The sequence below is a fragment of the Caretta caretta genome, chromosome 14 (genome assembly GCF_965140235.1).
Source record: "Caretta caretta isolate rCarCar2 chromosome 14, rCarCar1.hap1, whole genome shotgun sequence".
NCBI lineage: Eukaryota > Metazoa > Chordata > Testudines > Cheloniidae > Caretta > Caretta caretta.
Genome location: NC_134219.1, coordinates 27,309,422 through 27,327,679, shown reverse-complemented (window position 1 = coordinate 27,327,679; position 18,258 = coordinate 27,309,422). Strand labels below are relative to the sequence as shown.

The 18,258-nt window shown below is 43.7% G+C and overlaps 1 protein-coding gene across 1 annotated transcript in view; it reads left to right on the top strand.

The window, feature by feature from the left end:
• GLP2R (glucagon like peptide 2 receptor) overlaps positions 1-18,258 on the top strand; it is a 124,821-nt gene that overhangs the window by 65,713 nt on the left and 40,850 nt on the right. Inside the window, exon 9 of the mRNA XM_048818031.2 lies at positions 3,674-3,743. Within this exon, the coding sequence (XP_048673988.2) occupies positions 3,674-3,743 (70 nt within the window). The remainder of the gene's footprint in view (positions 1-3,673; positions 3,744-18,258) is intronic.

Here is an 18,258-nt window from a genome sequence, read left to right as displayed (position 1 = left end):
CACACTGAAGGCTGATAAAAATTCAATCCAACAAGGGCCTGAGGAATCTGAGCAAATACATCAGGATATCCAAGTTCCATATCCAGATATCCATATACTAATTCTGATGGCCATCACCCCGAGCCTAGCAATGCAAGACTGGTTTGGGGCTCTCAGTCTGAAAAATGCCAACTTCCACATAGCAATCAGGCCATCCAGTCACAAATGTCTGCATTTTTTGTGTAGAGGACAGGCATTTCCACTACAAAGTTCTACCCTTCACTTTCTCCACTGCTGCAAAGGTGTTTACAAAGTCTTGCTTTACCAGAAACTTATTTGATATATCAGAAATCCATGATTTTCCCTACCTTAATGACTGGACATCTCAGTAGACCAGTTCAACTGGGTGTGTCCAGCGTGGTGCCTGAAGCTGAGTAATGAATTATGTGTACAGGAAGGGAGGCTACCTGACAGTGGAATTATTTGCCATAGGAATCAGTGCCAGAAGAACTGGGCCTGTACCCCACCAGAGGGAACAGCTTTGGCCTTGGGACTTCAGTTGTCTCTGACTTTTCTTACTGTGTGGAGTAACAGGACAGCCTTTTGCAATCCATAAAGCCCTCTCTGTTTGCAGAGGATGACATTTCTAAATGTTAGGGATATGACTGACAGTCTTTGTATAAGCTCAGCCACCTAACATTCAGTGGTTTGATAGGTGCTTGTGTGGCTCCCAAAGAGTATGTTTTGGCTAGGTGCTTCCTGTTTGCAGCATATGGCATTTTAATCACAAAAGTGTGAATATACAGAGGCAATACCCGCCCCCCCAGAACTGCAATTAGTGGTAAGGAGTTGTGGCAAATTGCCGGCACTACTGTGATGGGTCTCACGCTTTCTCTTCTTGGGTGGGGGTTCAGGGCACCATTTCTTGCCCCTGAACTGGGGTATTAACTGCCCCACTAGTGTCCTAGAGGAGGAGAGTGGAGAGGGAGGGACCCAGGCCCACCCTCTACTCCAGGTCTCAGCCCAGGGGCCCTAGGGATAGCAGTAAACCACTAGAACTAGCGATTCCTTCTCCTGGGCTACTTCCCTTTCCTGCCCTTCAGCTTGTGGGGCTTCCTGCCCTCCCTCTGCACAAACCAGGTGTCCCTTAACCTTGGGTCTTGGTCTTCTTAGCCCACCGCAGCACTTCTCCAAACTCTCTTCTGCTTCCCTCCAAACTGCTCTCTGCTCCAACACCAATCCACTCTGCTTCAACTCCTCCACTTGTCTGATTGAAGCAGGGGGGTTTTATCATGTGACTGGCTTCAGGTGCTTTAATTAATTTATAGCAAACTTTCTTCCCTCTACATGGAATAAGGCTCCCTTCTAGCACTCTCCTGCTGCCCTCTGGCCATGCTGTATCACATAGTATAAACTGTGGCAAAAGAAGTGTAACAATATAATTAGGAAGGCCAAAAAAGAATTTGAAAAACAGTTAGCAAAAGACTCAAAAAGTAATAGCAAACATTTTTTTTAAGGTTTCAGAGTAGCAGCCGTGGTAGTCTATATTTGCAAAAAGAAAAGGAATACTTTTTAAAAATAAATTTGTTAGTCTCTAAGGTGCCACAAGTACTCCATTTTTTTAAGTACATCAGAAGCAGGAAGCCTGCTAAACAACCAATGGGGCCACTGGACGATCGAGATGCGAAAGGAGCACTCAAGGACAATAAGGCCATTGCAGAGAAACTAAATTAATACTTTGCATCAGTCTTCATGGTTGAGGATGTGAGAGAGATTGTCTCAGGTTTGGGATTCTTTTTAGGTGACAAATCTCAGGAACTGTCCCAGATTGAGGTGTCAGAGGAGATTTTGGAACAAATTGATAAACTAAATGGTAGTAAGTCACCAGGACCAGATGGTATTCACCCAAGTGTCCTGAAGGAACTTAAATGTGAAATTGCAGGACTACTAACTGTACTCTGTAACCTACCATTTAAATCAGCTTCTGTACCAAATGACTGGAGGATAGCAAATGTGACACCAATTTTTAAAAAAGGCTCCAGAGGTGACCCCGGCAATTACAGGCCAGTAAACTTACCTTCAGCACTGGGCAAACTGGTTGAAATTATAGTAAAGAACAAAATTGTCAGACACATAAATGAATATAATTTGTTAGGGAATAGTCAACATGTTTTTTGTAAAGGGAAATCACGCATCACCAATCTACTACAATTCCTTGAGGGGGTCAACAAGCATGTGGACAAGGGGGATCCAGTGGATATAGTATATTTAGATTTTCAGAAAGCCTTCAACAAGGTTCCTCACCAAAGGCTCTTAAGTAAAGGAAGCTGTCATGGGATAAAAGGAAAGGTCCTCTCCATCAATCAGTAACTGGTTAAAAGATAGGAAACAAAGGGCAGGAATAAATAGTCAGCTTTCAGATTGGAGAGAGGTAAATAGTGGTGTCCCCCAGGGGTCTGTACTGGGCCCAGTACTATTCAACATATTCATAAATGATCTGGAAAAAGGGGTAAACAGTGAGCTGGCAAAATATGCCGATGATACTACTCAAGATAGTTAAGTCCTAGGCAGACTGCGAAGAGCTACAGAAGGATCTCTCAAAACTGGGTAACTGGGCAACCAAATGGCAGATGAAATTCAGTGTTGATAAATGCAAAGTAATGCACATTGGAAAACATAATCCCAACTATACATATAAAATGATGGGGTCTAAATTAGCTGCTACCACTCAAGAAAGATCTTGGAGTCATTGTGGCTAGTTCTCTAAAAACATTCACTCAATGTGCAGCAGCAGCCAAAAAAGCAACCGGAACATTGGGAATCATTAAGAAAGGGATAGATAATAAGACATAAAATATCATATTGCCTCTTTATAAATCCATGGTATGCCCACATCTTGAATACTGCGTGCAGATGTGGTTGCCCCATCTTGGATATAAAAAGATATATTGGAATTGGAAAAGGTTCAGAAAAGGGCAATAAAAATGATTGAGGGCATGGAGCGTCTGCCATATGAGTAGAGATTAATAAGACTGGGACTTTTCAGCTTGGAAAAAGGACGACTAAGGGGGGATATGATAGAGGTCTATAAAATCATGACTGGTGTGAAGAAAGTAAATAAGGAAGTCTTATTTACTCCTTCTCATAACACAAGAACTAGGGGTCTCCAAATGAAATTAATAGACAGCAGGTTTAAAACAAACAAAAAGGAAGTATTTTTCTCCACACAACGCACAATCAACCTGTGGAACTCTTTGCCAGAGGATGTTGTGAAGGTCAAGACTATAACAGGGTTAAAAAAAGAATAAGATATATTAATGGAGGATAGGTCCATCAATGGCTAATAGCCAGGATGGGCGGGAATGGTGTCCCTAGCCTCTGTTTGCGAGAAGCTGGGAATGAGCGACAGGGGATGGATCACCTGTTCTGTTCTTTCCCTCTGGGGCACCTGGCATTGGCCACTGTCAGAAGTCAGGATACTGGGGTAGATGGACCTTTGGTCTGATCCAGTATGGCCGTTCTTATGTTCTTATCGTCTCTCAATTTCATTCTATTGTTTCTAAGGAATAGCAAATAAAATAAAATTAAATCTTGTCAAATACCCTTTAACATTTCAATGTTATTTTTAAAAATTTAAAATTACCAAACTTGTTTCTAGGAATGTAATATAATTATATTTTAAATTAATCCTTAGGTGCTGGGGAACAAATGACCATATGGGAATCTGGTGGATCATCCGAGGGCCAATGTTATTTTCCATTGCAGTAAGGATTATTTTATCTTTTGTTTATATATTATATAGGTGTGATTGTCTATTTTTATCTTTCCAAGAAATTATATTCTGGCTCAGATGATAATGACAGCCAAAGTGCAGTGGTCACTTGGTGTAAAAACACAGTCCCAAAGAATCTACAACTTGGAGTGAGAGTAATAAACACAGAAATGGAGGAAGGGACAAGTACTACAAATACTAATGTCCAATAGGACATGTGTACTTGAAGAGTCAGTGAAATCAGATGGTTTTTGTTTCATTGTTTATTTGGTGTGAGGGTTTTTCTTTCTATGAATTCATCACTAACTTTGCAGAAGCAAGATGGTAGGGCAGTGCTGGCAAATTGGTTTCAGTAGAGCATCCCATTGTGGTGCAGACACCCCTGTCTGCTGGGTTATTCCAAACTTAGAGCCTTTGGGAAGGTTGCAATTCACCCAGAAATCACTACAATGCAGAGATCTATTCCAACCTCTTCATTACCATGTGCAGTATCATATTGTGATCAAAAAGCAGTCAGTGGGAGTAGGACATAAATCCCAGATACCTAAATGGAGCTCTACCCCCATCAGGTACCATCTCCGTAGCTTCTCCAGCCTCTGCACCTTAGTCACAAAAGTCACCTCCTTCCCTTTGGGCTGTAACCAATCCTTAAATGCAGTGCAGGCTCACAGGCAACACAACACTCCAGCTGCTCCGTGGGCCTGTCCCCTAGCCCTGGGCTCATAGAATCATAGAAATGTAGGGCTGGAAGGCACCTAGAGAGATCATCTACTCCGTCTCCCTGTGCTGAGGAAGGACCAAGTAAATTTAGACCATCCCTAATAGGTGTTTGTCTAACTTGTTCCTAAAAGCCTCCAGGGATGGCAACCATACACAAGCATTACCTTCCAGGCCTCCACAGGCCTTGCTTTCTCTGTATAGATTAGCGATAGGCACACGTCAACCAAGTCTCCTTCTGGACTGCCCACCCCCAATTCACTGAAGACTCAGAAATCTCAGCTTTGCTATCCCCAAAGAAATATGCACCCACATACATCTTTGGGTGCAGCCCAGTAGGATATTACCACCACTTACAAGCGTCCATGTTGAGGCCCTCATGTGAGACAATATACCCCAGGAATACCAGTGTCCTTGTTGAACTCGTTGAGCTTTGCATGCAGGTGGTTTTGGTGGAGTATTTCCAAGACAGTGTGCACGTGTTGATTATGGATGTGAGGCATACCCCCAATCAAACTAGGGCTACTCGCTCAACTGCTGCAATGAGTCAGCACTCAGCTGGGCCTGTGGTGAGTCAGTCCCTAGGTATGCAGCAGCAGCCTATCACTGAGTGGAGCTGTGTCAGATGACCCCAGGCTCGAGTATTTCCACAGCCCCAGCAGAGCTACAGATTAGTCTAAGTAACAGTATTACTTGGCTAGGAATCCTCCTACTGCCTCACAGTGCACCAGTCTCCAGTGACTTCCAGCCTGCTCCTCAGCCTTGCCTGAGCCATGCCCTTGTCTTGTCCTAGCCTGACTCCAGCCTTGTCACTAGCCTGGTCCATCCTTGCTACCGCTTCCTGATCCACTCTAAACCCTCAGCCATAATGTTAACAGGAATCTTGGAGACGTCTGGGGGTTGCCTTTGGATCTTTTCTTCTCATCTCTGAATTCTTTAGTAAGTCTCAAAGGGTTGCTGGTCCTGGGTCAGCTTTCAGAAAGCAGTGATTACATGGGTTGTGGGTGATGAGCCAGGAGATGTTGAGGACAACTAATTTGTGCACAAATTAGTCCAAAGTGGAAGACTTTTCTGTGGCCTTGAATGGTATTTACCTCTAAGGGAGCCATCTGGGGGTGACTGGTCCCAATAAAAGGAGTGACCCATCTATGGACTCTCCTAACTCATGAGAGTCATTGTGCTGGGTGGGGATATTCTGTGTTTGGGCAAACTGCAGATCCATGAAATTGCCTGAGGCACCCGTGTTCACCAGAACCTCTAGGTTGGTTTTAGGCATCACTGGGTTTGGGAGTTGAAGAGGGAGTTGGTGAGGTGTTGGGTACTGATTGGCCATCACCAGGATACTAGTGGACAAGTGTTGCTGTGGACTGCTGGGGAGAGTGCCAGCCCAACCCAGATCCCCCTGCTGGGGCTGAGGCTTGGCATTTCCTGACCCAGGTGCATATCAGACTGTGGCAGGGCAAATTGATGCAAAATGTCCTGGTTCCCCATAGGATAGGCAGAGGCCTGATTCTGGCTTTGAGTCTTCTCCTTGTCAGAGAGGTGTGGCCATACCTGATTGACTTGCATGGGTTTGGGTGATAGAGAAGGGACTAGTGGTGGAAGGACCAGGGCTGGCAGGAGCTGGGAGGACCATCTTTTTCTTGGTGTTTGGTAAAGCAATTGTCAATCTTGACCCATAGTTTGACTAAAGCATCCAGGCAGTGTGGGGATTCCACCCATGCCAGTCTGTCTTTAATATCCTAATTTAGATCAAGCTGAAAATTTATAACACTGGATTGTCTTGTTCCATTCAATGTCCACTATCAAGCATCAGAACTCCTCTGCGTATTTAGCAACTGGCCAGCATCTCTGCGGTATCACACAAAGTGCAGCTTCAACTATATGTTTGCGACTTGGGTCATCGAAGATCACCATGATAGCTTGAACAACATTTTCAAATTGTCCTCGAAGTGGGCTTGATTTTTTAAGGAGCAGAGACCCCCACAAGCCAGGGCCTCCCCATTAAGCAGGTTGATACCCTATTGACTTCAGTAGGAATGATTATGTTGGAACAGCAAAAACAGGAGCCAATACTAATTTAGGAACCAAAAAATTTGTCACAATTACTATTAAGCTTGTCATGCAACTCAGTGGAAGTGGAACTCGGTGGAAGTGGGGGTTGGACCTGAAGGCAGTACGACTTGATCTTGTAGGACTACCTTCGGTGCCTGCAGGTTGGCAACTTGGGCCTCTAAGGTCTCTAGGGTTCCTACTATCTTATGTTAATGTTACATATCAGGGAACAATCCAGAATAATGAGTCACTGTGTCACCCTTGACCTCTAATGTGGGGTGCCCTTTAGAATGCTTTCCTGTGTAGTTTCCAGTCAGGACTGCTCACAAACAGCTTCCAGGATAAAAGTCACACCCACCTATCTCTGTGTGTGCTGCTGCAAGCCAGCCACACCTTGGATCTTACCAGCCTGGATTATATTAAAAAGTGACCCCAAAACACTCCCAGTCTTAGATTTCCCCCGAGAAATATAAGTCCTGTACTGCCCAGCCCTCCCCTGGACAATGCAATTTTATATATAGCCTGTCCTTGCTTTAATAGAAATAATACCTTGCCACCCCAAATGGAATTTCCCAGACACTTCAATTTAAACACATTGGATTAGATAAAACAATAAAATGAGTTTTTATTAACTATAAAGAAATAAGATTTTAAGTGGGTACAAGTAATGAGGAAAAAAAGTCAGAAAAGATTATGAGAAAATAAAGTTAAAATGGTACTGGTGCCTTTCTAACAAAATATATCAGATTGAAGCAAAGTTTCTCATCATATGCTTTTATCAGTCTCATTGACTACAAACTTCTGAGGTCAAGACCCCCTTCTTCAGTTCAATGAATGCTTTCTTTTTCCCTTCTGGTGCTGTAAAAGTGATGGGTAGGGAGAGAAGGGTGATGTCATGGGGTGTTTTCCCCTCCTTTTTATAGTGTCAGTCCCTCTCCTTGGAAAAACATTTCCAACTGAGATTCAGAAGACAAAGTCTATTAGGAACAATGTTCCCTGCTACTTTTCCTCTCCTGTTGGAGCTTCTTTTGTTTCCCTTCCTGCTTGATGGCTCTGTTTGCTGCTTAAGTGCAGATTAAGCAGAGCACACATTCCTTTGTCTCAAACAGACCTGTTTGCCTACCTCAGTTTGGAACACAAGTTAAAAACATCATACAGCGGAATCTTGTAACTTAACTTACAATGTTGCCACGCACACTTTATCAGGACAATAATGACCAGAAAATTATGAGTTTTCAAATGATACCTCACAAAACATACTTTGTACAAAGATTATTACAATAGTGTATAGGATGGGGACACAGGGTACATTCTGTCACAGTTGGGTTGTTCAAACTGTCAGTGACCAGGATGTGGGCAGTCATGTCTAGTGGTCAGAGCAGGTGCCAGGCCTAGTCATTAGAACAGCAGTTGGTACCCAGGAATCAGATCCCAGGGTCAGAACTGGTGTCAGAGACCAAATGCCAAGCCAAGGGTCACAGCCAGAGTCAGGAGCTAGAATCAAAGCCCAGGGCTAGAATCAGAGTCAGAGGCCAGGGCCAAGGGTCAGAGTTCAAGTCCAAATCAGGAATCAGAGACAAGGATCAGAACTGGGCTACCTGGAGTGAGGGCTGGATCCAAGACAGGAGCATGGCTGGGTCCAATGCTAGAACAAGGATGAAGCAGGACTAGGAACAAGAAGGTTTAGGAGCTCTTTCAGCCATTGGCAAATGCTTTGAGCAGCCACTGAACTGCTGCTGGGCTGAAGAGACAGTCTGCTGACTGTTCCAACCAATCATGTGATATAACCAGTTTGGCAGCCTACTACAGACCAGCTGCACTCATTAGGTTGCCCGGAGGCTGGCTTTGCTGCAGGCCTTGATTCCTCACAATAGGGCTGTCATTCTTTACTCATCTGGGATTTTATATACCATGCATATTCTTTCAACAGAGGTTAAATATTCCTCATTGCACTCTGTCTCCCTGTAACTCTCCCAGCTGTGTGATCCCTGTGGGGGATTACCCCTGGGTTGAAGGATCAGTTTTTGTAAGTCCAGCATGCTCAGGGCATGCTGAATCTTTCTTTTTCTTGACCTTCTGCTTCTTAGGATTCATGCTTTTTGTCTTCTAGCTCTGGTGCTCTTTGGTGGGCTGCTTCTAGAGGTGCTTCTTCTGTCTCCTGCTTTTGCTTTTCTGCCTCCCACTCCTCTTTGGATGCTCACATCTGGAATTTTTGTTCCTTCTGCACCTTTGCTATCTCCAACCTGGCCAGCTCTAACTTAATAGCTGTCTCACTGAGAATGGTGCCATGCTGGTTTTCTTAGTCTTTAGGACTTTTCTCAGTCTTTAGGGGAATTCAGCTGCCCTTCTTGTTGCTTGTCATAGTCAACAAGTGGGGCTTTTAACCCTTCCACATTTTTTCTGGCAGCAAATAAGTAGTGCTCTGAACCCAGCTCTTCTAATTTATTCTTGGTGTACCTAGGATATGCCTCTGTGCTCATCTTGCCTTTCCTGCTGCTATATTTCCTTACTCAAAATAAACAGAAAACAACAAATTGTATCCTTTTTTACCTGTTCCCAACCTTCTCCCTTGAGAATCTTTCCATATCTTTATTTTTGGTATATAAGTGCCTAGAGTGTGATCATTAGCTAACCAGCTAACTGGGTGTAAATCCTGCTGACTGTGCCACCATGATGGTTCCCTAATATACCCAGGGTTGTGAGGCACCTCACCATCACCTGCCCTTAGTGTGAGGTGGGAGGGATGGAGGGATAGCTCAGTGGTTTGAGCATTGGCCTGCTAAACCCAGGGTTGTGAGTTCAATCCTTGAGGGGCCCATTTAGGGTTCTGGGCCAAAAATTGGGGATGGGTCCTGCTTTGAGCAGGGGGTTGGACTAGATGACCTCCTGAGGTCCCTTCCAACCCTGATATTCTATGAGGTAGCTTTGTCTGCACCTGCTGTGGGTGAGCTTCCTAACTCTACCAGCATCTAGCAACATAAGCACTGCGCTCCCCAGGCCTTGCTCACTCTGTACACATTAGCAACTGTCATATACTAATCTCCAGGTGTCCCTCTGGAATGCCCAGCCCCTGTTCCATGGAATACTCACAGAGCACTCAGATTCACTACTCCCAAAGGAGAAGTACACATGAGCATATTAGTTTTAACTCAGGATCACCACCCTACTAAACACATACAGAACTTAGCTATATTATAGTGAAAACAAGAATAAGTTTTTTATCAAAGAACAGATTCAAGTTATTGAATGTAAAAATGATACCTCACAAAACAAATGGTTACACATAAAACAAAATCATAACGTCCTTTCCAGATCCTAAACTTAACTCACAGGACATTCCCCTGTCTTTATAGGATAGCTTACCCACAGTCCTTTTCCTAGAGCATTTAGCTGAGATGGTTGAGATCCCCTGTTCATAAGATCTATCCTGCTGGCAGCTTGTCTTCCTAGATTGAATGATGCCAGGGTATCTCTCTGAATCTCCAGACATACTAGCCCAGACCTTTGGTCTTCACTTTTAAACAGGGTTCCCCCCCATCCCACTGGTTACCTCTTCCTATTAATTTCCTTCTGAAGTCTCCGCAAGCTTCATTAGCAGTATGCTAACAATCTTCTGTTATTAGGCACACAGTACACAATTGTCCACCAGGGAGATAAGTGTCTCCTACATCCTGTCTGGAGAAATGTTTCTCGAGAGACAATACCTTTGAATGACCTACCTTTAACTACAAGGCCTAGAGAACATAATTTTCAGTATATATACATAACTCCACACATGTCTTCCATACATATATCTCACAATAGTTATGGTGACCAGTGTGAAACAGGCTTTCAGTGGAGACCTTACATTACATCCTTTTGGTGAACCAAGGGGATCCCTGTAACCCCATGAACCTCTGTGCCCCTGCCAGTTGGCATCAAGAGGTTTTTGGGTCACAAACCGAGATTCCACACCCTCCCTTGGAAGCCTATTCCAGTACATAGCTATCCTTATAGTTAGAAAGTTTTTCCTGAAATCTAACCAACATCTCCCTTGCTTCAAATTAAGCTGATTACTTCTTGTCCTACCTTCAGCAGATGTGGAGAATATTTGCTCACCATCCACTTTAGAACAGCCCTTAACATATTTGAATACTGGTCAATTAAAAAGCTGTAATCCACTGTTATTGACTGTATGTAGTTTGTTGATTATCACAGGTTTTTTCCAAGAATGGGCTACACAGATTTCAGGTTTTGGTATGATTCACAACAGATCCAAACAAATGCTTTAGTCATTTGCACTCATTAATATAATTAAACAGCATAAGTAATTGCACAAAATAATTGTTGTTAAACAAAAAGGATCATACTACTTACACCCCCTCTGAAGCCATGGAAAACAAAGAGAAGAAAACAGTCTGGAGCACATCAGGAGACTGGTCCCAGATCAGGGAATGTGCTGTTCTAGAACTGGACACACCCAAGGAATCAAGGAAAGTTCTAAAACTTTTATACCCCAAGGCTATTTGGCTCACTTGGACATAGGCAACATCAGCCCATCTTTTTCCATATGGATAATTTGGCAAGCTATATTTATGCTTCCAATACCTACACAATTAATGTCAATACAATCTAACTGCCTAGCAACAACATTTGCAAGCAGTCCCAGAACTCTTTATATCAAAATGTTAGAAACATGAGGTGTACCTATTCACTTGGGGTCCGTTGTTTGTTCTCTCATGATGGGCAGGTAAGCAAATGTGACCCAGGATCCCCACCTACACTCTATTTTGTCAGTTATGCTGACCACAAACAACTGCCTGTAGGCATCACATAACTAATACTATCCTCTCTTAATACAGCAAAGCCTAAACCCCTTTATGTGTGTGTCCATGCATGTCCCAAGTTAATAAGCTATAGCAGTGCTTCTCAACTCATTTACCATTGTGGGCCGCATAAAAGGCCCACCTTGTGTTATGTAGACCACATCAAATACTACCTGTATGGCTCTGAGGATGTCACATGGGCAGCAGTTCTGTGCTGATTGGTCTGAAAGCAGCCCGAGGGCTGCAGGTTGAGAACATCTGAGCTATAGGAACCTTTATCAATATTATATCTGCCAAAGCACACCTGGTTATACTAGTGAATTAGGAAAGGAAGGGGCATAGGTCAACAACAGTTAGCAGGTCCCTGCTCAGTCTTGTTTTCTGAGGACATGCCAATTTTTTAACCTGTTCTCATAGGTCATTTTTGTTGTCTCCTCTGGACTCTCTTCAATTTGTCCAGATCTTCCTTAAAGTGTGGTGCCCAGAACTGGACACAATACTCCATCTGAGGCCTCACCAATGTGGAGAAGAGTGAACAATTGTTTGCCTTGTTTGCAACTGCATCCCATTGGTAGCTCATATTCAATTTGTGATCCACTATAACCCCAGATCCTTTTCAGCAGTACTGCCAACTAGCCAGTTATTTCCCTTTTTGCATTTGTACATTTTATGTTTCCTCCTGTGTAATACTTTGTATTTGTCTTTATTGCATTTCATCTTATTGATTTCAAACTAATTCTCCAATTTATCAATGTCCCTTTGAATTCCAATCCTGTTCTCCAAAGTGCTAGCAATCCCTCCCAGCGTAGTGTCACCCACAAATTTAATAAGCATACTCTCCACCTCATCATCCAAGTCATTCATGAAAGTATTGAATAGTACCAGACGCAGAATAAACCCCTGTGGGACCTCATGTCACCCATGATGCCTGGGGCAGCCCTCACTGGAAATGCCAAGGTCAGGGCAGGCTGCAAAAGGGAAAGCAGATACTTCCAAGACTGGTGGGTAACACTGAAGTTAAACTCCCCAACCAGTCACAAACTGTGCTTCTGATCCCTCACACTGGTTATCAAGAAGCAAAACAAGAAATCACACCCCTTTATTGCATTCCAGTTCTCTGGCTCCCCAATCAGCACCTAGGTGCAGTACAGTGAGAAGTTATTTAAAAACTCCACTCACTGTCCAAAATATTCTTCTGACCCCAAAGGGCCAGCCACATTATCAGGTCAGTATAGGTTTGGATCTTACCCAAAATACCACATTGCCAGCCAATCCTTTAGTGTCTAAAACTAAAGGTTTATTATAAAGAAAAAAGAAAGAACAAGATGAGAGATGTTAAATGGTAAAACAATCTATCAAGGTCAGGCTTGACAAAGCCCTGGCTGGGATGATTTAACTGGGAATTGGTCCTGCTTCGAGCAGGGGGTTGGACTAGATGACCTTCTGGGGTCCCTTCCAACCCTTATATTCTATGATTCTATGATTCTAAGGTTCCCTCCCCACTCTGAACTCTACGGTACAGATGTGGGGACCCGCATGAAAGACCCCCCCAAGCTTATTTCTACCAGCTTAGGTTAAAACTTCCCCAAGGCACAAATTCTTTGCCCTTGGAGGGTACGCTGCCACCACCAAGTGATTTAAGAAAGAATCAGGGAAAGGACCACTTGGAGTTCCTATTCCCCCAAAATATCCTGCCAAGCCCTTACACTCCCTTTCCCTTGAGAATAATATCCTAACCAATTGGTTACAAAGTGATCACAGACCCAAACCCCTGGGTCTTAGGACAAGAGAGAAATCAGTCAGGTTCTTAAAAGAAGGATTTTATTTTAAAAAAAGGTAAAAGTCACCTCTGTAAAATCAGGATGGAAAATAACTTTACAGGGTAACAAAAGATTCAAAAACACAGCAGAACTTCCTCTAGGCTTAGTTTTAAAGTTACAAAAAACAAGAATAAACCTCCCTCCAGCAAAGGAAAAATTCACAAGCAAAACAAAAGATAATCTAACATGCCTTGCCTGGCTTTTACTTACAATTTGTAATATGAGAGACTTTTAGGATGGTTTATAGGAGAAGGAGTTTTCTGACCTCATGCTTCTCTGCTTCCCAAGAGAACACACACAAACAAAGCCTTCTCCCCAAGATTTGAAAGTATCTTCTTTCCCCATTGGTCCTTTTGGTCAGGTGCCAACCAGGTTATTTGCGCTTCTTAACCCCTTACAGGTAAGGAGGAATTCTAGGCTACCCTTAGCTGTGTGGTTATGACACAGTCACCTACATTCAAAGACTTCAAAGTCCATATATCAGGTTCCTAGCAGTATTGGTGAGTTTGCTGGCTTGAAAGTTCCTCTGGAACACATCCACAGCTTGGATGGGTCAGTCAGTCCTTTGTTCAGAGCTTCGTTTGTAGAAAAGTTCCTCCAGAGGTAAGAAGCAGGATTGAAGACAAAACGGAGAAGATGAACCTGCCTTTTCTAGTCTTTTGCCTTGCAGCTTGTGCTTCTTTTGTCCCACACACAAGCTGCCCAGAACATGGCTTGAAAGCCTTAGAGTTCTGTCTATATGCATGCCCCTGCATTCCTTGCTGAGTCAAACAGTGTATCCCTTGCCTTCTCTCAATGGTCAATTGTAGAGCTGATGGTCCTTAATGGGCCATCAAGCAGGCTAGGCAGTGCTGATGCCAAACTGTCTGGGGGTGTCACCCAAAAGTATACCACAAGTTTTGTAATACAGACATACATACATACATACATATCTATAACCCAAACTACAAAGGTGATACAATACATAAATGAAATTATCATATTTGGCAAATTATAACATTTTTGCAGATACCTTACATGGCATATCTGCCATGACTCATTGCAGTTTTAAAATATCAATATTCATAATATCCTCAAGTTTCCCCCAGATTCCATACAGCATCACACCCCACTAGATGCATCCTTCCAATCTGACAGAAAACTACAGATAATTACTCTTCGAGTACAGTTTTGCAACCAGATCTGCGCCCACCTTATAGTAAATTCATCTAGTCCGCATTTCCCTAGTTATGTATCATCATAATATCATCTGAAACTGCTATATAGAGCCTGCTTGCTCATTGCTGCATGCTGTGTATTATCTCTCTTCCCACTGAGTGCAATGTCAGGCTAGCAGGGACTCCATAGCCATCAGAGCACAGGAATGGGAAGGACCAGAGGCTGCATGGGAGCAGAAGCAGCAGGTCAGAGAAAACATGTGGGTGAGATCAATTGGTTGGATAGTAGACAGCCTGAGAGCTTGAACTAGAAGGCCTGAGATCTGGGCAGAAACCAGAGCTCAAGTCATGCTGGAATGCTCTGGAATGTCATTCCAGCATGTCTGTTTAATTACTTATTGGCATTCTGGTACTCAGTCACTCACAGAGACACAGCCTCTTGCTGGCAGGGGGAGAAGTAGCCACAGCTGGAGGAGAAAGGGTTGAAGCCTGAAGACAGGAGGACCAATGAGATGAAGCCAATTTTTACTCTCTCTGACCCAATGATTATTCATTATTTTACACACAATATGTTATACAAAATGGAGCAACTTCAGCATGAGAGACTGAGAGCAGCTCACCTGGGATTGAATAGGCCGGAGTTCAAGTCCTTGTTCCTGAGTGGGGATTCTAACCTGGAACTCCTGTGCAGCCTTAACTCAGCCACTTTTTGTGTATGCATTATGTCCGCAGTCTTTAACTACATTTATTGATTTAGCGTTTGCATTTTCGCTGAGCCAAGGAATAGCATTCTTAATGGCGAAGTGGAGCTCTCAGAGCCCACCGTTGAATTTGGTTAGCGAGCACTCCTTGTTTATCATTGTTTGATCTGCACCACAGCTGCAACTTGGATTTTACCCCAGTGGTGCTGGTTGGCTGCACAGAGGCCTTGCCCAGTCCAGGCATTATCTACAGTCATTAACTACAAGATTACATACTAGTTTTTCCACCCCCACATTCACTGCAGTTCTGGGGCAGGCAAAAGGTCACCTTTTCCACCACAGATACCAGGCTGGTGGGTTAGAACACGCTCACCCCAACACACACGGCTGCGACACTGCTGGAGATGCCTCCTTTCTAGTTCTGTTCTTGACATACCTCCCATGACTGGGGCCCCATCTCTCTGCCCTCTTCTCAACCAGCTAGAGTTTGGAGAAGGGGAAGCATAGCAAACCTTCCAGAATATGGAGATAAGTAGGGAGCCTCAGGGCTCCCATACCACTGTGAAGCTCTGGGGCTTGGATAGAGACTTATTCATTCCAATGAATCTCTGCTACCCAGTGTCACTGACTCTGTGCTGGAATCCACCAATGAGGTTGCTGTGCTGGTGGCATAAGGGCAGGTCGGGATAGAGCTATCCCTGATCCCATTAATAGTGCCCTTTCATCCAACTCACACAACAACATAAAACCTTAGCTCTGACCTCTTACCCTAAGCATCCTTAATGCTCACATGTTACTGCTACTGAGGAGAAAGTCCTTAGAGTGCAGCTGCACACCCAGGCTCCCACTTTGCATGGTACCGGTTTCCCTAAAACAACCCCTTCCGCCATACACACCCAACTTTCACTCTGCCCCCTTCCCCAATCTCTTCCCCTCCACATCCTCACTGTTCCTCTGCTCCCCCACGCTCATGCCCTTTATCACCAGACACCAGAGAAAGGGGAGGGGGAAACATCCAGCAGTGGGAAGATTATGTGAGTAAACAGGAATATGTGGGGGAATAGAAAGGTGAACAGCAATGAGGGAGTGAAGGGGCAAAAATTGGGAATATGGGTGGGTAGGGGGAATAAGTGAGGACAATTGGGTCATAGGAGATGTCCATAATTCCCAATGCATGTGCTCCAATGGATGCCTCCCCTGCTGTGGAGATATTCTCCTTCCTCAGCAAGATTCCAACTCCAGCCAGGCCCTATTTGAATAAGCATGGAAGCTAGCAAAAACTATTCAAAAAAAAATTAAACGTCCTGTTTTCAAATTAATTCTAATTTATAGACTAGTTAACAGTGTATTTGTAAATGCTCAGACAAATCAATCTGTATTCACAGAGTAAATGCTACAAATTTCAGAGGACTACACTGTGTTCTTCATGCACAATAAAAGGTTGAATTGCTGCTTTGAGTACAAAACTCACCTCAGACTGAACTATGGAGTCATGACCAACATCTTCACAGTAATATGTGGAGCTGGTCACACTACCAACAGCTAATGTTGCCAAAAACTTCCCCTTAGAAGAACCTGTTTTCAATTGCCTGTAACTTTGCCAGATTTTAACAGTTTGAATTGAAATTTCCCACGTTGGGTGTCTGTATCAGGCTGAAGGTTTAGTTAGTTAGGTTTTTTGCATGTTGAAAATTTCAGCAAAAACAGGTCAGCCTTTTCTGAAAATGAGATTGGGGGAAATCTGTTGTTTGTCCATGTTAAAAAAATCCTGACAGCTTCTTCACTGAGAAGCCTTAATGCCTCCATACTTTAGAGCAGGGACTTGACATTTGGCAGAGGGAGTCCCTACTGTCATGGATGTGCCCTTTACAGTCCCTCTGAAAAAAATTCCACATTTTCCAAGTTATAAGACTCTGAAAAATCTCAGTTTTCATTTGCTCAATAGTGGTTTGCTAGAGGTTAGCAGCTACATTTTTTGAAGATTCAATCTGCACGGACTGTGCTTCTATCCCTACTGGCTGCTACATGTGACCACGCTGTGCAGGTGCCATCCCCTCAGATTGACTGAGCATGCTCCAGCCAAGGGCTGCCTTGGCTGGAGCATGTGATTCCCTGTGATTGCTCCTCCTGGCTGCTGGTTGCCTCTTTAGCACTGGGCATCAAAACTGAGAGCAGAGTGACTATCAGGAAGATGTTAAACAGAAGCTACTAAGTTAGACATTTTTAAATCAGCCGAGCAAGAGAACTTGCTTCCAAGAGTTTTAAAAGATCTGGCTAAGGAGCTCACTGGATCATTAATGCTGATTTTTAGTAAGTCTTGAAGCACTGGGGAACTTCCAGAAGGCTGGAAGTTAGCTAGTGTAGTGCCAATTTTTAAAAAGGGTAAATGAGATGATCCAGGTAATTATAGGCCTGTCAACCTGACATCAATCTCAGGCAAGATAATGGAGCAGCGGATATTGGACTTTATTAATCAAGAATTAAAGGAAAATAATATTGTGATGGGTTCCCCAGGGTGTAGCCTGGGACTGTGGGACTGCTGTGCCCCCCTGAACTCTCTCCAGCCTGGGCTGTCTCTCACTGTCTCTCACTGTCTTGGAAGTGATCAGCAGCAAACCCCTCCAGGTGCTGTTATCACTCAGACCAATCTCATGTGGAGACCCCACACCCAGTTAGGTTGCATGAATGCTCCCAGAGTCACTCATGAATCCTACAGAGAAAGGCACCAGATCTAGATCCTCCCAGCTCCCAGCACTGTACCTCAGGAATATACTGTCTTGCACTGCTCAAGATGGGCAGTACAGATTTATTAATTGGGTCACCACTTCATCAGTGGAAAGTGGATATACACCAGCCTTTGCAAAACCTGAGCAGATTTGCTACACACTTCATACAAAGTCACTGGTAAAGATAAACAGTTAAATGTATTGACCATAAAAGATAGATTTTAAATTATATTAAGTGATAGAAAGAAATAAAATATAAGCACACAGTCTAAACTCTCAACCCTATTAGACTGGGCAACAACTAGACTAAGTAGTTTTTCTCTCCCCACTGGATATTGCAGTTCATAGTCCACAGATTTCACCCTTGAAATCTGGGCCAGTCCCCTCAGTTGGAGTCTTCAGAGTGTCCTTGATGCTTATAAGATGATAGGTGGGTGAAGGAAAAAAAGCCAGGCATGTGGCCAGTGTGTCTATTTATACCCTCAGTCCATGTGCTTGGAAAACGAAAGTCCAGGCATGTCTGGGT